General features: G+C 61.5%; 1 protein-coding gene across 1 annotated transcript in view; it reads right to left on the bottom strand.

The window, feature by feature from the left end:
• Nucleotides 1-3,277: 3,277 nt before the first annotated feature.
• Nucleotides 3,278-10,623, bottom strand: part of LOC123769608 (uncharacterized) — an 80,878-nt gene continuing 73,532 nt past the window's right edge. The window contains exons 5-6 of the mRNA XM_069308920.1: nucleotides 5,182-6,135; nucleotides 3,278-4,446 (exon numbers count right to left, since the gene is read on the bottom strand). Coding sequence (XP_069165021.1) covers nucleotides 3,278-4,446; nucleotides 5,182-6,135 — 2,123 coding nt within the window. The remainder of the gene's footprint in view (nucleotides 4,447-5,181; nucleotides 6,136-10,623) is intronic.

The raw sequence follows: 10,623 nt of genomic DNA, 5'->3' as shown, positions 1-10,623 counted from the left end.
GATGTGAGGGGGCCAGTAGGAGCTGCCTGATGTGAGGGGGCCAGTAGGAGCTGCCTGATGTGAGGGTCCAGTAGGAGCTGCCTGATGTGAGGGTTCAGTAGGAGATGCCTGATGTGAGGGACCAGTATGAGCTGCTTGATGTGAGGGTTCAGTAGGTGCTGCCTGATGTGAGGGCCAGTAGGGGCTGCCTGATGTGAGGGGTCAGTAGGAGCTGCCTGATGTGAGGGCCCAGTAGGAGCTGCCTGATGTGAGGGCCCAGTAGAAGCTGCCTGATGTGAGGGGCCAGTAGGAGCTGCCTGATGTGAGAGACCAGTAGGAGCTGCCTGATGTGAGGGTCCAGTAGGAGCTGCCTGATGTGAGGGTCCAGTAGGAGCTGCCTGATGTGAGGGTCCAGTAGGAGCTGCCTGATGTGAGGGCCCAGTAGGAGCTGCCTGATGTGAGGGCCCAGTAGGAGCTGCCTGATGTGAGGGCCCAGTAGGAGCTGCCTGATGTGAGGGCCCAGTAGGAGCTGCCTGATGTGAGGGCCCAGTAGAAGCCGCCTGATGTGAGGGCCCAGTAGGAGCTGCCTGATGTGAGGGGCCAGTAGGAGCTGCCTGATGTGAGGGGCCAGTAGGAGCTGCCTGATGTGAGGGTCCAGTAGGTGCAGGCTGATGTGAGGGCCCAGTAGGTGCTGCCTGATGTGAGGGATCAGTAGGAGCTGCCTGTTGTGAGGGCCCAGTAGGTGCTGCCTGATGTGAGGGACCAGTAGGAGCTGCCTGATGTGAGGGCCCAGTAGAAGCTGCCTGATGTGAGGGTCCAGTAGGTGCTGCCTGATGTGAGGGTCCAGTAGGTGCTGCCTGATGTGAGGGTCCAGTAGGTGCTGCCTGATGTGAGGGTCCAGTAGGAGCTGCCTGATGTGAGGGACCAGTAGGTGCTGCCTGATGTGAGGGACCAGTAGGAGCTGCCTGATGTGAGGGACCAGTAGGAGCTGCCTTATGTGAGGGACCAGTAGGAGCTGCCTTATGTGAGGGACCAGTAGGTGCTGCCTGATGTGAGGGGCCCAGTAGGAGCTGCCTGATGTGAGGGTCCAGTAGGAGCTGCCTGATGTGAGGGTCCAGTAGGAGCTGCCTGATGTGAGGGTCCAGTAGGAGCTGCCTGATGTGAGGGTCCAGTAGGTGCTGGCTGATGTGAGGGCCCAGTAGGTGCTGCCTGATGTGAGGGGCCAGTAGGGGCTGCCTGATGTGAGGGTCCAGTAGGAGCTGGCTGATGTGAGGGGCCCAGTAGGAGCTGCCTGATGTGAGGGGCCAGTAGGTGCTGCCTGATGTGAGGGGCCAGTAGGTGCTGCCTGATGTGAGGGGCCAGTAGGTGCTGCCTGATGTGAGGGGCCAGTAGGGGCTGCCTGATGTGAGGGGCCAGTAGGGGCTGCCTGATGTGAGGGACCAGTAGGGGCTGCCTGATGTGAGGGACCAGTAGGGGCTTCCTGATGTGAGGGGCCAGTAGGTGCTGCCTGATGTGAGGGGCCAGTAGGGGCTGCCTGATGTGAGGGGCCAGTAGGGGCTGCCTGATGTGAGGGGCCAGTAGGGGCTGCCTGATGTGAGGGACCAGTAGGGGCTGCCTGATGTGAGGGACCAGTAGGGGCTGCCTGATGTGAGGGACCAGTAGGGGCTTCCTGATGTGAGGGGCCAGTAGGGGCTGCCTGATGTGAGGGACCAGTAGGAGCTGGCTGATGTGAGGGCCCAGTAGCTGCTGCCTGATGTGAGGGGCCAGTAGGGGCTGCCTGATGTGAGGGGCCAGTAGGGGCTGCCTGATGTGAGGGGCCAGTAGGGGCTGCCTGATGTGAGGGGCCAGTAGGTGCTGCCTGATGTCAGGGCCCAGTAGAAGCTGCCTGATGTGAGGGTCCAGTAGGAGCTGCCTGATGTGAGGGGCCAGTAGGAGCTGCCTGATGTGAGGGCCCAGTAGGTGCTGCCTGATGTGAGGGCCCAGTAGGTGCTGCCTGATGTGAGGGCACAGTAGGTGCTGCCTGATGTGAGGGCCCAGTAGGTGCTGCCTGATGTGAGGGTCCAGTAGGAGCTGCCTGATGTGAGGGTCCAGTAGGAGCTGCCTGATGTGAGGGACCAGTAGGAGCTGCCTGATGTGAGGGACCAGTAGGAGCTGCCTGATGTGAGGGACCAGTAGGAGCTGCCTGATGTGAGGGGCCCAGTTGGAGCTGCCTGATGTGAGGGGCCCAGTTGGAGCTGCCTGATGTGAGGGGCCCAGTAGGAGCTGCCTGATGTGAGGGGCCCAGTAGGAGCTGCCTGATGTGAGGGTCCAGTAGGAGCTGCCTGATGTGAGGGTCCAGTAGGAGCTGCCTGATGTGAGGGTCCAGTAGGTGCTGCCTGATGTGAGGGTCCAGTAGGTGCTGCCTGATGTGAGGGGCCAGTAGGAGCTGCCTGATGTGAGGGCCCAGTAGGAGCTGCCTGATGTGAGGGCCCAGTAGGAGCTGCCTGATGTGAGGGCCCAGTAGGGGCTGCCTGATGTGAGGGCCCAGTAGGGGCTGCCTGATGTGAGGGCCCAGTAGGGGCTGCCTGATGTGAGGGCCCAGTAGGGGCTGCCTGATGTGAGGGCCCAGTAGGGGCTGCCTGATGTGAGGGCCCAGTAGGGGCTGCCTGATGTGAGGGCCCAGTAGGGGCTGCCTGATGTGAGGGCCCAGTAGGGGCTGCCTGATGTGAGGGCCCAGTAGGAGCTGCCTGATGTGAGGGGCCAGTAGGGGCTGCCTGATGTGAGGGACCAGTAGGAGCTGGCTGATGTGAGGGGCCAGTAGGTGCTGGCTGATGTGAGGGGCCAGTAGTAGGAGCTGCCTGATGTGAGGGGCCAGTAGGAGCTGCCTGATGTGAGGGACCAGTAGGAGCTGCCTGATGTGAGGGACCAGTAGGAGCTGGCTGATGGGAGGGGCCAGTAGGAGCTGCTTGATGTGAGGGGCCCAGTAGGTGCTGCCTGATGTGAGGGGCCAGTAGGAGCTGCCTGATGTGAGGGGCCAGTAGGAGCTGCCTGATGTGAGGGGCCAGTAGGAACTGGCTGATGGGAGGGGCCAGTAGGAACTGGCTGATGGGAGGGGCCAGTAGGAGCTGCTTGATGTGAGGGTCCAGTAGGTGCTGCCTGATGTGAGGGGCCAGTAGGGGCTGCCTGATGTGAGGGGCCAGTAGGGGCTGCCTGATGTGAGGGCCCAGTAGGAGCTGCCTGATGTGAGGGCCCAGTAGAAGCTGCCTGATGTGAGGGGCCAGTAGGAGCTGCTTGATGTGAGGGGCCAGTAGGAGCTGCCTCATGTGAGAGACCAGTAGGAGCTGCCGGATGTGAGGGTCCAGTACGAGCTGCCTGATGTGAGGGTCCAGTAGGAGCTGCCTGATGTGAGGGTCCAGTAGGAGCTGCCTGATGTGAGAGCCCAGTAGAAGCCGCCTGATGTGAGGGCCCAGTAGGAGCTGCCTGATGTGAGGGGCCAGTAGGGGCTGCCTGATGTGAGGGACCAGTAGGAGCTGGCTGATGTGAGGGGCCAGTAGGTACTGGCTGATGTGAGGGGCCAGTAGGAGCTGCCTGATGTGAGGGGCCAGTAGGAGCTGCCTGATGTGTGGGTCCAGTAGGTGCAGGCTGATGTGAGGGGCCCAGTAGGTGCTGCCTGATGTGAGGGACCAGTAGGAGCTGCCTTATGTGAGGGACCAGTAGGTGCTGCCTGATGTGAGGGACCAGTAGGAGCTGCCTTATGTGAGGGACCAGTAGGAGCTGCCTTATGTGAGGGACCAGTAGGAGCTGCCTTATGTGAGGGTCCAGTAGGAGCTGCCTGATGTGTGGGTCCGGTAGGTGCAGGCTGATGTGAGGGCCCAGTAGGTGCTGCCTGATGTGAGGGGCCAGTAGTAGGAGCTGCCTGATGTGAGGGGCCAATAGGAGCTGCCTGATGTGAGGGCCCAGTAGGAGCTACCTGATGTGAGGGCCCAGTAGGAGCTGCCTGATGTGAGGGCCCAGTAGGGGCTGCCTGATGTGAGGGCCCAGTAGGGGCTGCCTGATGTGAGGGCCCAGTAGGAGCTGCCTGATGTGAGGGGCCAGTAGGGGCTGCCTGATGTGAGGGACCAGTAGGAGCTGGCTGATGTGAGGGGCCAGTAGGTGCTGGCTGATGTGAGGGGCCAGTAGGTGCTGGCTGATGTGAGGGGCCAGTAGTAGGAGCTGCCTGATGTGAGGGGCCAGTAGGAGCTGCCTGATGTGAGGGCCCAGTAGGGGCTGCCTGATGTGAAGCCCAGTAGGGGCTGCCTGATGTGAGGGTCCAGTAGGAGCTGCCTGATGTGAGGGACCAGTAGGAGCTGCCTGATGTGAGGGGCCAGTAGGTGCTGGCTGATGTGAGGGGCCAGTAGGTGCTGGCTGATGTGAGGGGCCAGTAGTAGGAGCTGCCTGATGTGAGGGGCCAGTAGGAGCTGCCTGATGTGAGGGACCAGTAGGAGCTGCCTGATGTGAGGGACCAGTAGGAGCTGCCTGATGTGAGGGACCAGTAGGAGCTGCCTGATGTGAGGGACCAGTAGGAGCTGCCAGATGTGAGGGGCCAGTAGGTGCTGGCTGATGTTTGGGACCAGTAGGAGCTGGCTGATGTGAGGGGCCAGTAGGTGCTGGCTGATGTGAGGGGCCAGTAGTAGGAGCTGCCTGATGTGAGGGGCCAGTAGGAGCTGCCTGATGTGAGGGACCAGTAGGACCTGCCTGATGTGAGGGACCAGTAGGAGCTGGCTGATGGGAGGGGCCAGTAGGAGCTGCTTGATGTGAGGGGCCCAGTAGGTGCTGCCTGATGTGAGGGGCCAGTAGGAGCTGCCTGATGTGAGGGTCCAGTAGGTGCTGCCTGATGTGAGGGGCCAGTAGATGCTGCTTGATGTGAGGGGCCAGTAGGTGCTGACTGATGTGACGGTCCAGTAGGTGCTGCCTGATGTGAGGGTCCAGTAGGAGCTGCCTGATGTGAGGGACCAGTAGGTGCTGCCTGATGTGAGGGTCCAGTAGTTGCTGCCTGATGTGAGGGTCCAGTAGGTGCTGCCTGATGTGAGGGTCCAGTAGGTGCTGCCTGATGTGAGGGTCCAGTAGGTGCTGCCTGATGTGAGGGTCCAGTAGGAGCTGCCTGATGTGAGGGGCCCAGTAGGAGCTGCCTGATGTGAGGGGCCCAGTAGGAGCTGCCTGATGTGAGGGCCCAGTAGACGCTGCCTGATGTGAGGGTCCAGTAGGAGCTGCCTGATGTGAGGGTCCAGTAGGAGCTGCCTGATGTGAGGGTCCAGTAGGAGCTGGCTGATGTGAGGGCCCAGTAGGTGCTGCATGATGTGAGGGGCCAGTAGGAGCTGGCTGATGTGAAGGGCCAGTAGGTGCTGCCTGATGTGAGGGGCCAGTAGGGGCTGCCTGATGTGAGGGCCCAGTAGGAGCTGGCTGATGTGAGGGCCCAGTAGGAGCTGGCTGATGTGAGTGCCCAGTAGGAGCTGGCTGATGTGAGGGCCCAGTAGGAGCTGGCTGATGTGAGGGGCCAGTAGGTGCTGCCTGATGTGAGGGGCCAGTAGGGGCTGCCTGATGTGAGGGACCAGTAGAAGCTGCCTGATGTGAGGGGCCAGTAGGTGCTGGCTGATGTGAGGGGCCAGTAGGGGCTGCCTGATGTGAGGGACCAGTAGGAGCTGCCTGATGTGAGGGGCCAGTAGGAGCTGGCTGATGTGAGGGCCCAGTAGGAGCTGCCTGATGTGAGGGGCCAGTAGGGGCTGCCTGATGTGAGGGACCAGTAGGAGCTGGCTGATGTGAGGGACCAGTAGGAGCTGGCTGATGTGAGGGACCAGTAGAAGCTGCCTGATGTGAGGGGCCAGTAGGAGCTGCCTGATGTGAGGGGCCAGTAGGAGCTGGCTGATGTGAGGGCCCAGTAGGAGCTGCCTGATGTGAGGGGCCAGTAGTAGGGGCTGCCTGATGTGAGGGGCCAGTAGTAGGGGCTACCTGATGTGAGGGGCCAGTAGGAGCTGCCTGATGTGAGGGGCCAGTAGGAGCTGCCTGATGTGAGGGGACAGTAGGTGCTGGCTGATGTGAGGGGCCAGTAGGAGCTGGCTGATGTGAGAGGCCAGTAGTAGGAGCTGCCTGATGTGAGGGGCCAGTAGGAGCTGCCTGATGTGAGGGCCCAGTAGGAGCTGCCTGATGTGAGGGGCCAGTAGTAGGAGCTGCCTGATGTGAGGGGCCGCCAGTAGGAGCTGCCTGATGTGAGGGCCCAGTAGGAGCTGCCTGATGTGAGGGCCCAGTAGGAGCTGCCTGATGTGAGGGCCCAGTAGGAGCTGCCTGATGTGAGGGCCCAGTAGGAGCTGCCTGATGTGAGGGCCCAGTAGGGGCTGCCTGATGTGAGGGCCCAGTAGGGGCTGCCTGATGTGAGGGCCCAGTAGGGGCTGCCTGATGTGAGGGCCCAGTAGGGGCTGCCTGATGTGAGGGCCCAGTAGGGGCTGCCTGATGTGAGGGCCCAGTAGGGGCTGCCTGATGTGAGGGCCCAGTAGGGGCTGCCTGATGTGAGGGGCCAGTAGGGGTTGCCTGATGTGAGGGTCCAGTAGGAGCTGCCTGATGTGAGAGCCCAGTAGAAGCCGCCTGATGTGAGGGCCCAGTAGGAGCTGCCTGATGTGAGGGGCCAGTAGGGGCTGCCTGATGTGAGGGACCAGTAGGAGCTGGCTGATGTGAGGGGCCAGTAGGTACTGGCTGATGTGAGGGGCCAGTAGGAGCTGCCTGATGTGAGGGGCCAGTAGGAGCTGCCTGATGTGTGGGTCCAGTAGGTGCAGGTTGATGTGAGGGCCCAGTAGGTGCTGCCTGATGTGAGGGATCAGTAGGAGCTGCCTGATGTGAGGGCCCAGTAGGTGCTGCCTGATGTGAGGGACCAGTAGGAGCTGCCTGATGTGAGGGCCCAGTAGAAGCTGCCTGATGTGAGGGTCCAGTAGGTGCTGCCTGATGTGAGGGTCCAGTAGGTGCTGCCTGATGTGAGGGTCCAGTAGGTGCTGCCTGATGTGAGGGTCCAGTAGGTGCTGCCTGATGTGAGGGTCCAATAGGAGCTGCCTGATGTGAGGGACCAGTAGGTGCTGCCTGATGTGAGGGACCAGTAGGAGCTGCCTTATGTGAGGGACCAGTAGGAGCTGCCTTATGTGAGGGACCAGTAGGAGCTGCCTTATGTGAGGGTCCAGTAGGAGCTGCCTGATGTGTGGGTCCAGTAGGTGCAGGCTGATGTGAGGGTCCAGTAGGTGCTGGCTGATGTGAGGGCCCAGTAGGTGCTGCCTGATGTGAGGGGCCAGTAGTAGGAGCTGCCTGATGTGAGGGCCCAGTAGGAGCTGCCTGATGTGAGGGCCCAGTAGGAGCTGCCTGATGTGAGGGCCCAGTAGGAGCTGCCTGATGTGAGGGCCCAGTAGGGGCTGCCTGATGTGAGGGCCCAGTAGGGGCTGCCTGATGTGAGGGCCCAGTAGGGGCTGCCTGATGTGAGGGCCCAGTAGGGGCTGCCTGATGTGAGGGCCCAGTAGGGGCTGCCTGATGTGAGGGCCCAGTAGGAGCTGCCTGATGTGAGGGGCCAGTAGGGGCTGCCTGATGTGAGGGACCAGTAGGAGCTGGCTGATGTGAGGGGCCAGTAGGTGCTGGCTGATGTGAGGGGCCAGTAGGTGCTGGCTGATGTGAGGGGCCAGTAGTAGGAGCTGCCTGATGTGAGGGGCCAGTACGAGCTGCCTGATGTGAGGGTCCAGTAGGAGCTGCCTGATGTGAGGGTCCAGTAGGAGCTGCCTGATGTGAGGGACCAGTAGGAGCTGCCTGATGTGAGGGGCCAGTAGGTGCTGGCTGATGTGAGGGGCCAGTAGGTGCTGGCTGATGTGAGGGGCCAGTAGTAGGAGCTGCCTGATGTGAGGGGCCAGTAGGAGCTGCCTGATGTGAGGGACCAGTAGGAGCTGCCTGATGTGAGGGACCAGTAGGAGCTGCCTGATGTGAGGGACCAGTAGGAGCTGCCAGATGTGAGGGGCCAGTAGGTGCTGGCTGATGTGAGGGACCAGTAGGAGCTGGCTGATGTGAGGGGCCAGTAGGTGCTGGCTGATGTGAGGGGCCAGTAGTAGGAGCTGCCTGATGTGAGGGGCCAGTAGTAGGAGCTGCCTGATGTGAGGGGCCAGTAGGAGCTGCCTGATGTGAGGGACCAGTAGGAGCTGCCTGATGTGAGGGACCAGTAGGAGCTGGCTGATGGGAGGGGCCAGTAGGAGCTGCTTGATGTGAGGGGCCCAGTAGGTGATGCCTGATGTGAGGGGCCAGTAGGAGCTGCCTGATGTGAGGGGCCAGTAGGAGCTGCCTGATGTGAGGGGCCAGTAGGAGCTGCCTGATGTGAGGGCCCAGTAGAAGCTGCCTGATGTGAGGGGCCAGTAGGAGCTGCCTGATGTGAGGGGCCAGTAGGAGCTGCCTGATGTGAGGGGCCAGTAGGAGCTGCCTGATGTGAGGGTCCAGTAGGAGCTGCCGGATGTGAGGGTCCAGTAGGAGCTGCCTGATGTGAGGGCCCAGTAGGAGCTGCCTGATGTGAGGGCCCAGTAGGAGCTGCCTGATGTGAGGGCCCAGTAGAAGCCGCCTGATGTGAGGGCCCAGTAGGAGCTGCCTGATGTGAGGGGCCAGTAGGAGCTGCCTGATGTGAGGGGCCAGTAGGAGCTGCCTGATGTGAGGGTCTAGTAGGTGCAGGCTGATGTGAGGGCCCAGTAGGTGCTGCCTGATGTGAGGGATCAGTAGGAGCTGCCTGATGTGAGGGCCCAGTAGGTGCTGCCTGATGTGAGGGACCAGTAGGAGCTGCCTGATGTGAGGGCCCAGTAGAAGCTGCCTGATGTGAGGGTCCAGTAGGTGCTGCCTGATGTGAGGGTCCAGTAGGTGCTGCCTGATGTGAGGGTCCAGTAGGAGCTGCCTGATGTGAGGGACCAGTAGGTGCTGCCTGATGTGAGGGACCAGTAGGAGCTGCCTTATGTGAGGGACCAGTAGGAGCTGCCTTATGTGAGGGACCAGTAGGAGCTGCCTTATATGAGGGACCAGTAGGAGCTGCCTTATGTGAGGGACCAGTAGGAGCTGCCTTATGTGAGGGACCAGTAGGAGCTGCCTGATGTGAGGGGTCCAGTAGGAGCTGCCTGATGTGAGGGGTCCAGTAGGAGCTGCCTGATGTGAGGGGTCCAGTAGGAGCTGCCTGATGTGAGGGGTCCAGTAGGAGCTGCCTGATGTGAGGGGTCCAGTAGGAGCTGCCTGATGTGAGGGGTCCAGTAGGAGCTGCCTGATGTGAGGGGCCCAGTAGGAGCTGCCTGATGTGAGCGTCCAGTAGGAGCTGCCTGATGTGAGGGGCCAGTAGGAGCTGGCTGATATGAGGGGCCAGTAGGTGCTGCCTGATGTGAGGGGCCAGTAGGGGCTGCCTGATGTGAGGGTCCAGTTGGAGCTGGCTGATGTGAGGGCCCAGTAGGAGCTGCCTGATGTGAGGGGCCAGTAGGTGCTGCCTGATGTGAGGGGCCAGTAGGGGCTGCCTGATGTGAGGGGCCAGAAGGGGCTGCCTGATGTGCGGGACCAGTAGGGGCTTCCTGATGTGCGGGACCAGTAGGGGCTTCCTGATGTGAGGGGCCAGTAGGGGCTGCCTGATGTGAGAGACCAGTAGGAGCTGGCTGATGTGAGGGCCCAGTAGGTGCTGCCTGATGTGAGGGGCCAGTAGGAGCTGCCTGATGTGAGGGTCCAGTAGGAGCAGCCTGATGTGAGGGGCCAGTAGGTGCTGCCTGATGTGAGGGCCCAGTAGGTGCTGCCTGATGTGAGGGCCCAGTAGGTGCTGCCTGATGTGAGGGCCCAGTAGGTGCTGCCTGATGTGAGGGCCCAGTAGGTGCTGCCTGATGTGAGGGTCCAGTAGGAGCTGCCTGATGTGAGGGCCCAGTAGGAGCTGCCTGATGTGAGGGCCCAGTAGGAGCTGCCTGATGTGAGGGCCCAGTAGGGGCTGCCTGATGTGAGGGCCCAGTAGGAGCTGCCTGATGTGAGGGGTCAGTAGGGGCTGCCTGATGTGAGGGACCAGTAGGGGCTGCCTGATGTGAGGGGCCAGTAGTAGGAGCTGCCTGATGTGAGGGGCCAGTAGGAGCTACCTGATGTGAGGGTCCAGTAGGAGCTGCCTGATGTGAGGGACCAGTAGGTGCTGGCTGATGTGAGGGGCCAGTAGTAGGAGCTGCCTGATGTGAGGGGCCAGTAGGTGCTGGCTGATGTGAGGGGCCAGTAGTAGGAGCTGCCTGATGTGAGGGGCCAGTAGGAGCTGCCTGATGTGAGGGACCAGTAGGAGCTGCCTGATGTGAGGGACCAGTAGGAGCTGCCTGATGTGAGGGGCCAGTAGGTGCTGGCTGATGTGAGGGACCAGTAGGAGCTGGCTGATGTGAGGGGCCAGTAGGTGCTGGCTGATGTGAGGGGCCAGTAGGTGCTGGCTGATGTGAGGGGCCAGTAGTAGGAGCTGCCTGATGTGAGGGGCCAGTAGGAGCTGCCTGATGTGAGGGGCCAGTAGGAGCTGCCTGATGTGAGGGACTAGTAGGAGCTGCCTGATGTGAGGGACCAGTAGGAGCTGCCTGATGTGAGGGGCCAGTAGGTGCTGGCTGATGTGAGGGACCAGTAGGAGCTGGCTGATATGAGGGGCCAGTA

This window comes from Procambarus clarkii, chromosome 63 (genome assembly GCF_040958095.1).
Source record: "Procambarus clarkii isolate CNS0578487 chromosome 63, FALCON_Pclarkii_2.0, whole genome shotgun sequence".
Classification (NCBI taxonomy): Eukaryota; Metazoa; Arthropoda; class Malacostraca; order Decapoda; family Cambaridae; genus Procambarus; species Procambarus clarkii.
The sequence above is the reverse complement of the archived record's forward strand: the minus strand, read 5'-3'. Positions and strand labels throughout refer to the sequence as shown.